Source organism: Micromesistius poutassou (genome assembly GCF_964030765.1).
Source record: "Micromesistius poutassou genome assembly, chromosome: 4".
In the NCBI taxonomy this organism is placed as follows: Eukaryota; Metazoa; Chordata; class Actinopteri; order Gadiformes; family Gadidae; genus Micromesistius; species Micromesistius poutassou.
In genome coordinates this window covers 2,559,726-2,578,370 of record NC_140274.1, presented here as the reverse complement: position 1 = coordinate 2,578,370, position 18,645 = coordinate 2,559,726, and the positions used below count along the sequence as shown (strand labels likewise).

General features: G+C 46.1%; 2 protein-coding genes across 2 annotated transcripts in view; both read left to right on the top strand.

The window, feature by feature from the left end:
- The window catches only part of LOC311342375 (myelin protein zero-like protein 2), a gene marked incomplete at its 3' end in the record, with an annotated part of 21,322 nt that extends 19,963 nt beyond the window's left edge, over window positions 1-1,359 (top strand). Inside the window, exon 4 of the mRNA XM_084467217.1 lies at window positions 1,240-1,359. Within this exon, the coding sequence (XP_084323343.1) occupies window positions 1,240-1,359 (120 nt within the window). The remainder of the gene's footprint in view (window positions 1-1,239) is intronic.
- A 5,947-nt stretch (window positions 1,360-7,306) lies between these two features.
- mpzl3 (myelin protein zero-like 3) lies at window positions 7,307-16,051 on the top strand. Its single transcript, XM_084467085.1, has 6 exons — window positions 7,307-7,560; window positions 9,695-9,861; window positions 12,749-12,962; window positions 14,242-14,401; window positions 15,041-15,110; window positions 15,342-16,051. Exons 1-6 carry the CDS (start codon window positions 7,479-7,481, stop codon window positions 15,408-15,410), a joined length of 762 nt encoding a protein of 253 aa, XP_084323211.1. The 5' UTR covers window positions 7,307-7,478; the 3' UTR covers window positions 15,411-16,051.
- Window positions 16,052-18,645: the final 2,594 nt, after the last annotated feature.

Genomic DNA, 18,645 nt, shown 5'->3' with positions numbered 1-18,645 from the left:
ATTTCAGTTGATCAATGCTAAATCCATAGTCTTTTTTCGGACTGTATTCTAAAAACAAGTCTTTAGTATGTCAGGCTGCACGCCACCGTCTATAAAAGACAACTGAGTAGTGTGTGTGTTTAGAGAAGGTATTGCTCTGTCAAGGACAATGTGTTTGTTTGTTTCTGGGTACGTGGGACTCTTTTGTTCTCTACTGGGTTTTCAGATCTCTCTGCTGGTGGTCTCCGATGTGCAGCATAACATCCAACATGTCCAATGTGCAGCATAACATCCAACATGTCCAATGTGCACCATAACATACAACATGTCCAATGTGCACCATAACATACAACATGTCCAATGTGCACCATAACATACAACATGTCCAATGTACAGCATAACATCCAACATGTCCAATGTGCACCATAACATACAACATGTCCAATGTGCACCATAACATACAACATGTCCAATGTGCAGCATAACATACAACATGTTCAATGTATAGTGTAACATCCAACATGTAGAGAGTAAACTGGCTCCGACTTCATTGCCTAGCGTCTCTATAGGATTATTTCTCCACACCTTACATTGATCACAAATGTTGAGGTTACAAGGTTTTGTTAAAGTTTAATTCTTAGACTTTTTCTTAGGGAAAACTAAGGGGAACTTTTGTTTGTGCCGTCTGTGAATCTAACTGACTTCCCTTGCTGGTGTGTGTGTGTGTGTGTGTGTGTGTGTGTGTGTGTGTGTGTGTGTGTGTGTGTGTGTGTGTGTGTGTGTGTGTGTGTGTGTGTGTGTGTGTGTTCGTATATCCCCTTTGCAACGTGTGCTGTGCTGACATGATTGTGCATGTATTATTCATGTGCTTGTCATGGATGCATATTCTTGTCCTTGTGAGTTGTGCACGTTGCCCTTACCCCTTTCCTTTGTGTGTCTGTTCATGTGCATGTTTGCAATCCTGTGTGTGCATATGTCATGGATGTGTGCGTGGGAGTGTGTGTGTGTGTGTGTGTGTGTGTGTGTGTGTGCCTATGTATGCCTGTGTGTTATGTATGTCCCTCCTCATGTGTGGGAGTGTGTGTGTGTGTGTGTGTGTGTGTGTGTGTGTGTGTGCCTGTTTCCCTGCCTGTGTGTGTGTGTGTGTGTGTGTGCGGCGCACACTGTGCCCTGTGTGTGTGTCTTTGTGTGTGTGTGTGTGTGTGTGCGTGTGCATGTGCCAGCCACCCATCAAGGGCGGTCCACCTGTACGTGTCCCAGTCGTCTTTCGAGATGGACAGTTCAGACGGCATGATCTCCACAGCGAGCTCCAACGATCCCAGCTCCTCGGAGGAGGACGAGAGGAGCTCCGACGAGGAGCTGGGCGGGGACTCTGACTGAGGGAGGGGGCGGAGTCAGACACAAAGACGCGCCCGCAGACAGAGGGTGGAATGGGGAAGGCCCAGGCGCGTCTGAAAGTCTCTGGTGTTTTCTGAAATGTGACGTGGGGGTCATCAACCCTGATGAAGGAAGGCGATTTGATGACCAGGGAGACCGCAAGGCCCCATAACGATAAGCCCTTCATGTGGTGATCATTTGCTTTCAGCAATAAGGCTGTACTAAAAGTTGTTATTTTTGTTGTTATTTATTACACCACAGAGATCATAAGGCTTTACATTATCTAGCCCTTAGTCTCACATAGCCAGCCCTCCACGAGGGCCTGGGGAGACCCTCAGAGCTGTGATTGGATGATGAGCCCTCTGAAACCCAGAGGCAGCTGCGGCTGTCATTCCAGTGGTTGGTCCGCTGACAGCCCACTCTGTCCCTGACCTTTCTTATCCAACCCGTGTGCCCTATTTTCCCTGTACCGGATTGAATTTGTGCTTGGACTTGATGGATTTAAGAACCCCCAGCCAGCGTGAATGAGACCGTCGTCAAAGAGCTAACGGCTGCTAGCGTGAATGTGGTAGCATGGTGTTGAAGCACTTCAATAAGTTTTGCTTGTGCAAATACGATACGGTCATTATATCTTCATTTGGTTGCATGCGGGAAAACTACTGTGGCCTAGCGGAGTCCTGAGGAGTAGAGGAGTCAAGCTGTGAGTTAGCTTCATGCACACGGCAGGAGAGCTGTGTGCGTGTGCACCAGTGTGTGTGTGTGTGTGTGTGTGTGTGTGTGTGTGTGTGTGTGTGTGTGGCAGGCCAGACGTAAGACACGGAGTGGGATCTGAAAACCTCGGGTAATTGCAAAAGAATGTCCTTGAAACCCTTTTTTTAAGCAACCCTAGAACACATAACACATTGTGAACTGAAAGCGAGATGTGCATCATTTTCTACTTTTCGTAAAACGTCTTTGTAAAACGTGTTGCAGATTTTGTATTCTATTTTAGCTTATGCCAGCAGTATTTTAAACCTGTTATTGTTTTAAAAAATGTGTAACTGTTTTCAATTTAAAAAAAATGTTAGATATATATTGATAAAGATTTAATAAAGATGTTTTCTAAACTAATAAAACTGTTTTTCTCGAATCCTGACTTCAGGTTCTACACTCTCCCACTCTTCCATCCACAGATATTTACACGGATCCCACTTGGTCCATAAAACAAGAAGACCTTCATTTGCATGACATGATTTGATAGGCTTCATCTATTATGTAAAAGACTCAATCTTGTTCTGGAGTATTTATGATGAACCCCATTATAGTAGCTGGTCATGCATTTCATTGAATGCTTCCATGGGCGTCCCGTCTACCCTCAGCTGTTTTCCTGCAATGGGTTTCCACAGCAAATGGTTGACGCTATTGTTTATTGCTGTTTGTGAGGGGAAATATGCTGATGCATGCTACTCTGACTTCTATCAATGTGTGCTTATTTGGCAGATGAAAGCATGGGTATGAATATGTTAGCACCTGTTATTGGATATGCTTGTGATTTTGTGTATGTGTGTGGTGTGTGTGTGTGTGTGTGTGTGTGTGTGTGTGTGTGTGTGTGTGTGTGTGCGCGTGTGTGTGTGTGTGTGTGTGTGTGTGTGTCTGTCAGAGTGTTTTGATGCATGCACAAATTTGTGGCATTGATCAAAGTATATTTCTCTGGTACAGCATTGGTAACTGACCGACACAGAGCGCGTGTGTGCAGATATGCGAGTGCCTCTGTGTGTTTGTGTGTTTCAATTAAAGGCCCTGGATTAAAGCAGGGACGCCTAACGCCATTAGCAGGGAGATAAAAGAGTTGAAAGTCAAGGAGACCATTCATCTCAGGTAGACGTTCGCTGTGGTGGTGGAGATGGAGGAAGCATATTTGACATAAGTGGATAAAGTAACACTCGTGACCGCACATAATAATCACCTCGCTGGCGCCACGGTTCCTGTTCATAAGCTCAGGGCGTGGTGAGGGCGTGGTGATACGCTGATATCTCCCAACGCTCGTCACCCGGGGACACAGAGCGGGGCCCCGGTCCCGCACAGAGGGAAGCTTTTATTTAAGCTATGATAAAATGTTTTCCTAAAGTGAAAGTCTGTGTTTTCTCTGTCAGAAGGACTCTTCTGCGAAGGTCACGCCCCCTAGTGGGAACTTTGTTTTTGTTTTTAACTCATGGGCAATGCAAATAAAAAGAAACAGGCCTCGGTGAGTCACTGTTTTGGAGAAAAGGGTTAGGCTACGAAACAAGTCTAACGCAGAGGTTGTGTTTGGGGAAACGGAAAGAATAATGATGCAGCTTATCCTTACAAAACTGAAAAAGATATCGTGGTGTATTAGTCAGCCTTTTCTTTTGAAAGTCTTGCCAACTTAGTATCTGTCTGCATTCCATGTGAAGGTAGGTTGGTTTCCTGGAACAGTCATCACCGACACACAATCCTCCATCTGCATGCTGTTACATGAAGCATGCAGACTATAATGCACTGTAACTATACTGTCGGACTCCTGTTTCCCTTCTCTCTTCACGTCCAGTATAAACCATTCAACCATATCTCCCTGCTATCATCACCTTCCCACAAGGCTCCTGCAAAAGCACAATGGTCCCAGTATTAAAAAAAGAATTATTGTTGTTTTATCTTTTCCCCACACACACGCGCACACACACGCGCACACACACGCACACGCACACACACACACACACACAGTGTAAGCTGATGAAATGTGTGGGACAATCTGTTGTTCGGGGCGCTGTGGGATAATGGCTCCGACCATTATGGGCTGCATTATGCTAAAGAGAGGCTGTGTCGACGACAGAGGCCTGCTCCTCTTGATCCGGGCCGCCTCGGAGCCCGGGGGGGTGGCTGTGGTGGGGGGAGGGGCCCAGAAACACACACTACTGTAGCCCAACAGAGAGCGCTCCTGTGCTCACACAGGGCAACGCAGCGCTTGTGAACGCACCCGGGTGCAAGGCCAGCCACCACTCAGGCGTTCCACAATAGGTGGTGACAGAGCTCTGCCGTTTCCACAAAGGCCCGGATATCACGACGCAAGCGCTGCCCTCCCGTCTCTCGCTCAGGGGAACCGACCTCCTGATGGATACAGAAAGGTGTCCACCACCGCCAGACTCACGCACAACAACCCTGTGCCTGTGAATGTAGCCTTCACCCCACCACACAAGGGCGTTCTTTTCTACACTTTCACAATTCACTGCTCTCTGCGAGGCTCCGCTGGGCAGCGCAGCGTACAGGCTTGGGCCGAGAGGTCATTCCTTAAGGCGTAGGCCTTTTCTGGTGTCCATTATCACCTGACCACGGCTGCATGCTCTGCCCCTTATTGGATATGAGCAGAGGGAGCCCCCCGACACAATGGGCCCTTTGTGGTGGTCTGCAGCCGTATCACTCCTGGACCGCCACTCAATCAGTCCTCCGTGTTTTAAATAAGGGATACGGTGCAGAGTGTGCAATTGGTTAAGAAATGCTCTTCTTTTGACCCACATAAACTCTAATTGAATAGCCCTAAGTAAATTAGACCCAAATACGAATAATTGCAACGTCAATGCAATGTCGCCTATAAAGAAGATATATTAATATATTAATGACCAGTATACCTATAATCGTGTGTTGTCTGGCGTGTAACAGCACAATACATACACAATACATACAAGAACAAATAGCCAGTAGGTCTAATAGACACACATTTTGCACAAAGTGTTTATTTATATCCCCCATTAGGGATAATTACAAGGCTGATGACGGGAGCGCAGGGGGACCGCAGATGTATAATAAGGGACTATAGTGTGGGTAGTAGGATAAGCCATTACAGCAAGCAAATCCACGGGAATGACCCATCGTTTTATAATCCAAGGGATTGGCCGATAAGGTAACAATAGTAGTCCAACCCTGTGACGCTAGTGTGGGTTACTCAACAAAAAGAGGCGTCCCTTTATGTTTTGCATATTTTCAAAAAAAACATTTTAAACCTTTCGACGTCCTGTATGGAGCGTGAAGTCACGCGTCAATACAGGAGGTCGAAAAGTTTAAAATATGCACAATTATTATTAACAATTTACCATTTTGGTGAAAGGTCAAGTTTATATCCCATGGCTCCCGCCGGACATAGACGCTCGACCGGAGCGCTGGACCACGCTTCACCTATCGCGATATCTGCATTCTCCTAACCACTAACCTGTTCACACAGGTAACGCGACAGTACTGCACTCTACTATTCTTATAGACACAGTCGGCAAGCAAGGAAACGTCACTTCCGGTCAGGGCCGTGGGGGAAAACAAACCATTTTCCCCATACACACTCATGCAAAAAGGCGGTATTTTAAACCTTTGTCAAACGCTTGTCCGCTGTCATTTCTTGGTTTGAATCACTTGTATATGCTGTCAAAGGGCTATATATTAAAAAAATTATCATGATCGGGTCGATTGTTGTCCGTATATTTTTTTTAAAGTGGATCTTTCACAGTTGGTCTTCCCCCACAGCGTTGAGTCTAGGTGGGTGTTCCCTTGGTCGCCGGCTGTAGACACTCGGAGAGACAACAAATCTATATCTATATCGTAAAAACGCGGCAAGTGTTTGTCTCTTGCTGTCATGTCTTACTTTCAGTCACTTGTATGTGCTGACAAAGAGCTTTATCTTAAAAAACTTGATATAATCGGGGTCGATTGCTGTCCTTACGCTTTGAAAGAATGGATAAATGATCCTACACAATGGCCTGAAGTGTCATTCCCCGACATCTTTTGTTTTCTGATCGAGTCACCTGGTAAGGGAGTATATCACTTTTACTGACAATATGATGAATTAAACTTAACATAATCTCAGTAACTGACACTTAATGATGAATCAAATTTTACATTTCTGTACCTAATACCTGACACTTAATGCCGGCCGTGTCATCATCATCATCACCACTGATGCTATGCTATGTCACGCAGGGATTTACACACACAGCAATCTGAAAAACTACAGATCTCTGGAGGCTCATAATTTTTTTACAAGTGGCTTTGTCGGGGTTGTGCTCCATCATAAAATTGGATCGAACACCTTCCTGTTTCGATGTGACGTGAAGCCATCCTGGCGAGTGACTGATAAGCCGCATCGGACATGGGTCGCTGTACAGCAGGATGGTACTGTCCTGGCTGCCCACTGCGACTGTATGGCGGGGTATGTGTGTGTGTGTGTGTGTGTGTGTGTGTGTGTGTGTGTGTATGTGTGTGCATGATTAATTGATATGGATTAATATCAGAAAAAAATTAAAGCCTGCTGATGTCTTCAGCATCTGTGTATTTGTCAAAACCACCTTTTCAATCATTTCTTTTTAGATGTGAATCTAAAATTCTCCGTCACACGGTTTGGCAAGATATAAAAGCTCAGGTTGTGATTTTTAAATTTATTTGCGGTGCAAAATGGTAAACAACAACTCTTCGGCATTGTCTCTCCGAGTGTCTACAGCCGGCGACCAAGGGAACACCCACCTAGACTCAACGCTGTGGGGGAAGACCAACTGTGAAAGATCCACTTTTAAAAAAATATACGGACAACAATCGACCCGATCATGATAATTTTTTTAATATATAGCCCTTTGACAGCATATACAAGTGATTCAAACCAAGAAATGACAGCGGACAAGCGTTTGACAAAGGTTTAAAATACCGCCTTTTTGCATGAGTGTGTATGGGGAAAATGGTTTGTTTTCCCCCACGGCCCTGACCGGAAGTGACGTTTCCTTGCTTGCCGACTGTGTCTATATAACTCAAACGAATGTGTTTATCTACTTGGGCCCCTATTTATGTTACAAACCATATAGACACCAGAATTGGACGGAACACACACAAAAAAACACCTCAACATTAAACTAAATCCCAGTCGAGGGCAGGGACTATAGTCTCACGTATCCGCTGCTCCCGGTGGATCACTCATATCCTGATCCACCTGTTTGGCAGGAACACGATCACGCCGGAATGGCAGCGCAGGACTGAAGTCCACCACACCGTGCTGGTTGTTAGATACACGGAATAATGGACGAGATTTGAGCTGGAGTTGAGTTAGATCTGCCAATATAACTTTAACATTTGAGTGGTATCGAGTAGTAAGTGAAATGCCTTGGACTCGGACCCGCCAGAGGATCGGGGCTGGGGACCTGGCCGTCCACACGCTGTGGTGGCTGCTCGTTTGTTTTGGTGAGTTCGCGTCAGTTTTCAAAGTGGTTTTGGTTGTCATCAGGACATATTGTAACACTGGGAAAGCATGTATTCAGTTCATTGCTTTGCCTGTCAAGGATGATATTTTATTGATTAGTCTGTTTGTGTTCCTATGTATTCCTGGATATTTCTCTTGTAACCTAATAAAGTTTGTATCTCACCAGCATATATTTAAAATGCTGCTGCTTTTTTTTTGCCAAACTTGAGACGCGTGTGGAGCTGCTCCCTACTCTGTCTGAGGCGAGCCGGGCCGCGGGAGGCTTTACAAACAGGCCTCACTACTATAAACGCAACATTAAAAGTGAATCAATACATTTCCTGAAAATTAAATAGATATAAACACCTAACCTAAACCTAGCGAGTTTAAGGGCAATCTGGTTGAGAAACATGCAGACTTGGATTGAACGTGGAAGTGTGTCCCATTGGTCCAGGAAAAGATTCAGGTGAAAAGTATTCTATATTTTGTTCAGTTGTTGTTGTTTTTGTCAATTTTAGAATATATAAATACTTGCAGAGTTAACAGTGGAAAGAAGAATGTGTTTATATATATTATTAAAAGAACTTCCTAAAAGATCTTCCTTATTCCTGCGTGGTTGCTGCCTGCTTCAATGACTAGAGGGCCACTATGTTGACCACAAGCCATTCTTCAGCCCCTCTCCTCCCCATGCTTTGTTAAGACTCGCCAAAATCTCGATGACTCGCCTTATAAGAAAGGGTTTTTTTTGTAATCCAAGGCCTCCACATACCTGTGATGTGAAACCGAGGGAGAATTACCAGGGTATAAAGGCCCCCTCTGGTAGCAGCCTAGACCTGCTCTGGCCTTTCATGACAACGGGATCATGGGGGCTTGAGTTCACCTGGAACGGAATCAATGCTCACGGTACGCTGGCTCCGTGGCGGAGAAATGTTACACCATGCAGAAATGATTGTGCTGCACGGTTTTCAGCACTGTGGATGACTGCACTCTCCCTGCAAACATCTCCCGGGAACACCTGAGAATTGCACTACCACTGAAGCAAGGATAACTATGCAATGCTCATAAAACACTTTGGGTGACAGTGCTTTCTACGTTATGGTGCTGAGTGGTGTGAATAACTTATAGCCATGCGGGAATTAATTAGTTGTGCAACACTGTTCAGATTGGCCATCCACCCTATTGTGTGAGTCAGAAAAGCATTCCCCATATTCACCATCATACCACCGATTGCTTATTGTCAAACTATAAGTCATTTAATTGTATTGTTTATTGTTACCTCATAGTGAGGCCATTCATTTTGACTGGTCTTCTTGGATATTATTCAGGTTTTACATAACACTGGTCCCTGTTTAAGAAACCATCAGCAAGTTGCAAGTCTCAACAATACTTGGGTAGGCTACTTAGTGTTATATAGGCGATGCTAGTGTCACTTGGAGTGCCCACACATCAGGAAGGGTGTTAACGGCTTGGCACATCGAAATCCAGAAACACAAGAGCCCTCTTGTGTCACCCACCCCCTCAGAGAGCTTGGTCACTACAGAGGCTGTAACAAGTCAGACGCTGAAACATACATTAAGTTTACTTTCCACCCCTGGAGGAATGTTCCATCGGCTTCTGTTTAATTCAACTTCGAGATCTTCAAATCGTAATCCACAACTGCTTGTGGCTGACGCCTGGAGATGGCACAATGGCTACAGACTGGCAGTCTGTAGCCATGCTCGGCTTACCTCCTCTTAGTCCCCCCTCTTACCTTTCTGTTTGTCAATTCAATTCAAATTCAATTCAAAAAAGCTTTATTGGCATGAGAAACAAAAATGTACATTTCCAAAGCAACATTGAACATTAAAGAGGCCAAAATATAAAAACAACACAAAATATGTATATACTTATTACACGGCTCTTCTCAATGCTGTGGAACGCTCCGGTCACTTGCATGGGCCTTGATAATGACCGTTGCTAAGCATATAATGACCGCTGTCAAGGAAAGTGGATTTTTTTTTGCCTCTGATTCACGTCTTTCGTATCAGCCGTACCTCTCTGCTGATCAACACTACGAATTAAACACAGTATTTACAATTAAGGTCTCTCTCTCTCTCTCTCTCTCTCTCTCTCTCTCTCTCTTCCCCCCCCCCCCAGTTGCCTCCCCGGTGACCCCCATCACGGTGACCTCCCCCCCTGAGCTCCACGCCTCCAGGGGGGACTCGGTGCTGCTGGTCTGCAAGTTCGACTCCACCAGCAGGCCCACCAGCCGCATGTCGGTGGACTGGTCCTACCGGCCGCCCAGCGGGGGGGCCCCGCAGTCGGTGAGTGAGGGGGCCGCTCCACGCACAGACCGCGATCAATACCACAGCGGGATGTTAATGCTGAGCGTCTGTCTGATGGAGCCCGGGGGGGGGGGGATTGATTCGTGTAATATCCTGACGACGTGCGTTCCTCTGCGTTGTTCATACTGGGAACAATGAAGAAATATAATACATGCATTATGCATCCGTGTTTTCTACTGTATATGAAGAATGTGCTGTTCTCAGCGGAGGTTGATTCTCATGATGATCCAACGTATTGCTCTGATTGGCTGCTGTGCTCCGTGGATGGGCGGACATGTTATTATTATTTTTTTTTCTGGGTTGAAAAAAAGATTGATATCGTCCAATCAAAGTGTGTGACTTTTGGGCTGGAAATGTAAACCTTTCCGATCTCACAGTTCACTGCCTATTTTATATTCTATATTTGCCTTTTTAATGGCCATAATGAGTACAGGGGATTGATAGCAATATTGTACAACTGCCCACCACTGCTGAGGGCTTCCTCCCATTTGCTCTGTCGTGTGCATTTCCAGAGATTGGTTCTATCAGAGGGCCCAACAAACAACACGGTGACTAATGTTTATTGTGGGCCTGCACTGCTGTGGTAATTGGGCAGTTCTGTGGAGGCTCACAGACCATGGTTCAAGGGGTCAGAGTGAGACACTGATTGGACACTGCTCACGGTGAGAACCACAGCATGGATCACAATGAACTGTTGCTATCCTAGAGGGGTAGATTATATGAAGTCTCTGAATCCTATCCAATGTTATTAAATAACCTTTTATATATCCACGTCTGCAGAGGAATGGACTATTAAATAGAATAATGCTAGAGCACAATTCTATGTTTAGGTTTGTGTTTCTAGGTTCTTGGAGTGCGAAGAACTGAAGTGTTGAAAATCAGAACTCTTTTGGTTTCTATCCGGGCCTCAGAAACCAGATGTTTGAGAAGAAGCACGTTGGAACCATTTGATTCATGGCAGCAGATGAAGAAACCGTTGCACCGTTTCTGTCCGTAACCTTGAAAATATATTGTTGTGATAAAGGTTTGTCTTTTTGTTGTAAAAACCGTTTATTTTACCCTTTAGCTGCTCGCGTCATACCCTTTACTAGCCCTCCCATAACGTACATAAAACAAATACACACCTTGTGTAGCCCGACTGTGTTCCTTTCAGATCAACTAGAGCAGTGTTCACATTAATCTCAGTGTATCAGCACACTCAATTGAGTTCCCCCCGTGGACCGGTAGTTCGGCCCTGTCCACATTTCCTCCTCCTCACCTCTGCAACCACAGTCCCATTTAGAATATTGAACTGGAGTGCCCCGGAGACATGTTCTGGAAGCCCCATGTGGTCACCCCCCCCCCCCCCCAGCTTCCAGTCCACTACGGCGTTACGGTGGTCTTAAGTGATCCTGCCTTCTAAACGCACAAACCTCCCCACCTATCTCGGCATTCACTTAGCCTGCCGTCCGGCCAGCGAGGGCGGGTCCAGTTTCACTGATCAGTGCCCGGGGTGGACCGCCACGCGCGCCCAGAACCATTTAGACCAACGGGCCGGCAGTCCGCTGTGGTTGCATGTAATTCCATTTGCATGGAGGGTGGGGGGGGGATCCATGGAGTGTGGTCGCGGCAACAGCATCTGCCATCATTTCCTATAGGGGCACTCAGTGTTAAGTGATAGCTAATGTCTTGCGGCTGCACTCATGGACTTCTGTTGGTTTAGTCGTCAAGATGTAGTCGTGTGTGTGTGTGTGTGTGTGTGTGTGTGTGTGTGTGTGTGTGGAGGGCAAAGTTAGTGTGCCTTGCACAAAGAGAAAGCGAGCATAGCCATAATCAGCAGATGGAGTGGGGCTCAACCCCACAACGCAGGCGGCACCACTGAGGGTGTGGAGTGGACGGGATTGGTTCCTGGGGTTGGGCCAAAGCCCGTGACTTTTCCCTTCATCCTTGCGACGCTGGGCCGTTTTCAAACCCCGATAAATAACGTTCTCTTGACGTGGCGCCGCGACAAAGTCAGGCCTCCGGGCTCCACTTTTCTCATTTCAAGTCTGGATCCGCCCGCCGTTCAATTTCATTAGGAGGTTCTGGCTGCTTTATGAGGCCGTCCCATCGCCGTATATCACACGGCCCAAGACCATGAATAAGCATTAAAAGCCTCCAATCAGAAATATATTTTTGCGGCCCCCGCTATAGTGTCAGTCAGAATAGGCGTGTGCGCTTCAGTTGTCTGGGGGTCATTACCTGAAGAGCTCAGGAGAGCCTCCACTCTGCAGATAGGCCCAGGGAGCAGACCGCCCCGTCTCCTATCAGTGGGAGGCCGGGGTAATTGGGCCAACTTTGTTCTCGGCTACCAAAGAAATTGCCTTAGGAAAATGTTGATTTTAAATCACGCCGATGAGAATGTTTGTGATGTTATCGGACGTACCGCCACCGAGGGTGCTGTAGGGGTAAATGTTGGTGGTGTGTGATTGCACTGCTTACGCTAAGAACCAGTCCAGTTCAACTTCATGCTTTACATTACTTTCCATTATTTTACCAATGACTTGGGGCGGGGGGAAAACACTTTGAGTTTGTCCTTGCAGCGAGCAGTTCACGAGACAAGTACACTACAGTTAGAATCAGCGTAACCCTGGAGCGTTCCTTGGTTCACCTTTGTGTCGAGCAGGTCTGTACACAGAGAGAACTCTCTGGGTGGATTCCGCATTTATTGCTCAAAAGCATTCCACCTCGGTGTCGAGGTGAAGCACATGCAAACAGACGTTCATTTCAACATCACCCAAAGAGATTCTCCGGTTCTTTTTTTATTCAGTTATTTTACAGTAAGCCCGTTCTCGCCACGCCTCCCGCTCCTCCCGGTGATGAACCTCGTTCTCCTCCTCTCTTCCAGTTCTTCCACTTCTCGTCCAAGGCCTTCCCCCCCGCCGCCGGCCAGTTCCAGGGCCGCGTCCGGTGGCAGGGCAGCCCGGCGCGTGGCGAGGCGTCCGTCATGCTGCTCAACGCCACCCTGGCCGACAACGGGACCTTCACCTGCGGCGTGAGGAACCCGCCCGACGTCCACGGCTCGACCACCTCCCACACCGTGCTCACCGTCACGCCCAGAGGTACACACGCCCTCCCCCACCTCCCCCACCGTGCTCAGCGTCACGCCCAGAGGTACACACGCCCTCCCCCACCTCCCCCACCGTGCTCAGTGTCACGCCCAGAGGTACACACCGGCGCGCCCGGAGCCCGGGGACGCAGCGTACAGATGGGGGCGGAGGACCGGCCTGTGGCTCTAGTATCGCTCACCTCCGCTTGTGTAAAGAGTCAGGGTTATTTTTTTTGTTTGTTTTTTCGTTGAGCAAATTCCTCAAGACCAACGTCAGCGCTGCACTTGTTGAGGCAAGAGAGTGTGTGTGTGTGTGTGACTTGTGTGCCCTCTGCTATAGAGGGCGTGTCCACCTAGATGTGTGACGGATAGATGAGCAGTGTTTGCTACGGTCCACTGGGTAGGCTGCTAGACTATCTATCCAGATCTATCCAGCACACATCTAGGTGGACACGCCCACCTGTGATGTCAGAAAATGCACATTTTCAAAATGGCTTGTAATGGCTAATCACACTCACACCTGGTGGTATCTAACCAATTTGGTGTGCTTGTCTTGGCTGTCCAAAACATTTCTTGGCCAATAGTAAGCCCTTTGAGGAACTAGGTCTGCTTAAGCCGATGGCTTTATGTCCAAAAGAAATGAAAAGATGAAAAGAATCCCCTCGTTTGGAATATCATTGTATTCACCAAAGCAGAGGGTTATTGAACTGTCAAAAGACAGGAAGCTGTAGTGTGTGTGTGTGTGTGTGTGTGTGTGTGTGTGTGTGTGTGTGTGTGTGTGTGTGTGTGTGTGTGTGTGTGTGTGTGTGTGTGTGTGTGTGTGTGTGTGTGTGTGTGTGTGTGTGTGTGTGTGCAGATAAATAACTGTTATGGTACATTTTTATCTATTAGCTTTTCTAATTAATGTAAAAGTATGGCAAATGCCAAAGTCACCAGACATAAAATAATTAAATAAGTGAATTAGCAAAAATAAATTAATTGAATTTCTTCCACACTATTGGGTACAACTTAACTGATCATCTGAGAAAGTATTGGACATTAAACAACTGTTTTCAGAGTGTGTGGCTCATTCTTCAAATGTGTTCCTCTCTCTCTCTCTCTCTCTCTCTCTCTCTCTCTCTCTCTCTCTCTCTCTCTCTCTCTCTCTCTCTCTCTCTCTCTCTCTCTCTCTCTCTCTCTCTCTCTCTCTCTCTCTCTCTCTCTCTCTCTCTCTCTCTCTCTCTCTCTCTCTCTCTCTCTCTCTCTCTCTCTCTCTCTCTCTCTCTCTCTCTCTCTCTCTCTCCTGCTGACAGCGGCCAGCGTGCGGTTCTCTGATGTGGGGGTCCTCCTAGTGTTCGTCCTCCTCCCCTCTGCGCTCGTCACGCTGGGCCTGATGGCCCGGATGTGCTGTCCCCAGAAGGAGAACAGCCGCCAATCAAAGGCCTACCGGTCGCCCATAGAGGTCACCGAGGAGTCAGTACACATTCATTCGGCCAATTCTCTGCCTTTTCATTGGGCTTTCTTTTCTTTTTTTTTCCTTATTGCTCTCAGATGTAGATGGGGAGCTAGGGTTTTAATGAGTTGCTGGGGCTGCCAAGCTAATTCTGAGCTGGCACTCTCCCCTATAGGCACTAGCCGTATAAATCCAAGCTCTCCCGTAGTCGCTCTAGTAATAAAATCTATTTTATGGGTAATTAATCCCATAGAATCCTAACAAATATTTCTTGTGTAGAATTAATTTAGTAAAAAGTCAGGGATTATTATAAAATAATTATGCCATGATGCTATCAGAATTACTGTTGTTTCATACATGATACTTTATAGATGGATAGATAGATCTGAACTCTTAGGATAAGGCTTGGATGAGCTGATAACAAAGTCTTACCGAAGGTTGAATCTAGTATCTATAGATAACTCCAGGCTACACTTTGGATCCAACAGCATCCAAAAACATTTTAAATCTCGCTCTCTGTATTTGTGGAAAACTTGACGATGACGCTAGATAGATATGTCTATGTTGTTCATCAGGACATTGTATTTTAAGCCAAGTAAATAGAAAACCCCAAATGGGCGGTTGTAACAAGGGAGCCACTGTTATCTCTCCTTTGGCAGAGATGAGTACGCCGCCTGGCAGATGAGAACCACAATGAGGAAGAAGGTTTGCGGTGACCTGGATGAAACGGTAGGCACCAGCGGGCCCCAGCGCGCCACATCGGGTTACTGCAGGCCTTATCCCATCAATAACTTACTGAGGCGTCTCCGCCAGATCCATGTCGCACGCTACATTGTACATGGCGGCGTTGTTGTTCTGGGGGGTGGGGGGTGGGGTGGTTCTCGCCATAATTGTGTATTTCCTTGTTGTGTTGTTGAACACCCGTTTCTGTCTTGCTGACTGCCCTGCGTTCCGGTCCAGGAGGAAGGCTACTACAGCCAGAAGACGAGTCCTCCAGTGGAAGAGGGTGTTGCAGAATCCCAATGCTAGAGACTCCTGCCGGTGTGGACACGCTACGACACCGTTAGATGCAGCGTTGGAAATTCCCAAATCTTCCCAACCCGCACTCACGCAGTAGTATCAACCATTGACTTTCGACCGGATAAATTTCCTCCATTGAATTAAATGCACATTATTATTTTTTAAAATGTAAGAATATATACATACTGCTTTTAGTCCCAGGAACATTGTCTTTATTTGTTCTGTACAGCTGCCACTTTAGTCTAATTGTAAAGGATGTGCTAGATTGCGTTTATTTTTTACTTAGACACTGGGAACATGACTATGAAAGACTGTCTTTGCTTTTTTGTAAAGTCTTTGTCTTTATTGAGGTGCAATTAAATATTTGTTTTTCTTTATTTGGATGGAAAATAAGCTGTTGTATGACCACGAGGTGAATGCTGTTAAGGACGGCTTGCCATGATTTCCACTGCGTGCTAATTATCTTTAGACATTAGTGTCCCTACTTTCTGCAGATTCACCACTTCATCTGCATGCTTTTCTTTTGTTTTATGTACATCTCCATTGACTTAGAGCAGATGTACAGTTTGTTTGTGGAATGGTTGATGTTAATATTAAAAAATATTTATGTAAGACAAGTATTGTTATATGAATCAATTAAATATATAAGCCAGCAACCTATTCTGTTATGTCTTCTACCACATGATTATTCAGGTAAATGCTTTAGGGCAGCTCAATATCTTATGCTTCATAAAATGCCATTGTTGTATGCCCATTTAAAAGAAGGTTTCAAATCAACCACATATTAACCTTGATGAGATTTTGAATACTTTGAAACTGCAAAGGGATTCTTCAACAGCACCTAACGGTATCAGTGTGGTTATTATTGGCTGTCCTACGCCTTGAGTTTTCCCCTTTACTCTTTGAACCCTATTCATGAATGTGCTTGAATATTCCTTAAAAAAATTTTTGGTATGGGATGTCGTTTACCTAGTAAATCAACCCTCAACTACCAAGTCTCTGTGCAGTCATAGGACAAGCAGTAGATGTTATACAGAGCCCTATAATAACGTTGTTAATGGGCAGTGAAGCCACTGATCTTGCAAAGGAAAATAATTACTCAGCGGCCCACGTTCCTGGTGGTTTGTTTTGTATTCTACTCTGCATTCAGCCCGCTGCATCATGCCTCCACTGCATTTTAATAATTCACACACGCAGTAATGGTGAAACGGTTATCTCTCTTCCTCATCTGAACTACCATGGCAACAGATTAATGTCCGGTTTTGAAACTGGGAGGAGCCAATAAGGGAACGACAGATAAAGTAAATTAATAAACCAAAAGGCGTATATTTGATTGACAGGACTAGATTTGAATCTAAATCGTAATTTCAAAGACGAAAACCCTAATGCTGTGTATTGTGTTCTTGGTGGGTGGTGAAGTCATATAATTTACTCCCTGTAGTGAGGTCATACATAAGTGCACCTATTATGTACATCTTCCAGAATATTCTCTCCGCTTAGAGCTGCCATCTTAAATTATTTTCGGTGGGCCTGCCAAGGCTGCTCTGGCTGCCAGCCTGGATCTGTTCCTCCGCTGTCTGTCTCCAGCACCACAACGTCTACATCACGGCCTGGATCAGACTCTGGGAGTCTGCCTGCTGATCAGCAGTCTGCGTATGTCAGGACGTGTGTGTGTGTGTGTGTGTGTGTGTGTGTGTGTGAGAGAGCAGAAGCCTCTCATGAACATTGATGTAGAGGAATGCTGTCCGTCTCTGTGTGGTGGTAGGAGGGTTTCACATTCCAAAATCCCATCTTGCTGCTATCTTTCCATTTTATTGGGACTAATAACACGGTTCTTCTAGATTTCTGGGTCAAGAAGTACTAACATAGTGAGCTTGAACTTCTCCCGTTGAACTTTAGAGCACATGATTGAAACCATCCTACTGACAAGATCCCCCCCTCTCCCCGAGAGGGGGAGGGGGGGGATCATGAGGAAGTCACCTCGGCGTCTCTTCTCTGTTGAAGTGCAGCAGGAGGAGCTTTGCCGTGGGAGTGGTATTTGGTGGTGGATGTTTCTGTGGTTGCAGACCTTCTGTGGTTTGTGGGCCTGCAGGAAGCAGAACTCAAGCGTTCCCAGTTCACCATCGCTGATCCAGGAGCCCACAGCATCCCCTGTTCAGTGTGCTGAGAACGGTTGTTAAAAGAGAGTGATAGTTAGGGAGTATTTCATAGCAGGTAAGAGCAATAGTACTAAATCACTCCTCCTCTAAATGGTCTTGGCTCCACAGTGCACACAAGACAAGGATCGACCCACATTGGTTAGATTGATACTCGCACATACTCGATGGGTTCATTGACAGTCTTCAATAACGCTTGAAGGGTGCACATTGAATTGCACTTGATGAGTCCATAACCCTGCGTTTAACTTGTGTTTGTTTTATGCAACCTACGTAATAACGGTGAGGACCCAGGAGAGAACAGTTCAGAACTGTTCTCAGCCACTCATGAAAAGAACACAATGGAAAATATGTTGAACGTGAAGAGGCGGTGGAAACCTGGGATGTTTTCATCTAGTTTGCTTCAGTGCTCAGTGGAGTCCAGGCCGGTAAACATGGGATAATGGATTGCCGACTAGGACACACAAAACCGTTGGCTTTGCAGTCGTTGGCTCGTAAGACGAGCATGTTGTCGTCCAAGTTGGACATTGTTCGCCCTCGTTCTCCTGTTGGCCACCATGTAGCCACGGGCCGCTATCACTTTGATGTTATGATGATTAACTTTGGTTTTACCCTAAATGGGAAGAAACCACTTAAAGCTAGGGTAGGCCGTTTGGGGAAACCAGCCAGAATACACTAGCTATTTCAAGTAGGTTTAGCAACAGGTCTGCCTAGGATTGTGGAAGACCCCAGGCAATGCAATGAGTGCAGGGGCAGCTATCGCAGGCAGCCAGGTAGACAGACAGACAGGGAAGCGTTCAATCATTTACTTTAGGCCGAATTAAACGATTGGAGGGGCTTATTTCAGCACTGGCACAGATACCGCCTCTCTTCTCTCTATTTGTTTGTTTTATCAGAGCCCTTGATTTATTGATTACCTTCGCGATGGTAGAATGCTAAAAATGGCCTACCCTACCTTTATAGCGCTATAAAACCCTGGACTGTGTCTATGTCAACAGCAGGCTTTGACTTCAGTCGGTGGTTTGTTTTGTGATTGGGCGGCCGGATGCTTTAAGGGCGTGTATGCATGGATAAGGGGAGCTGCCAGC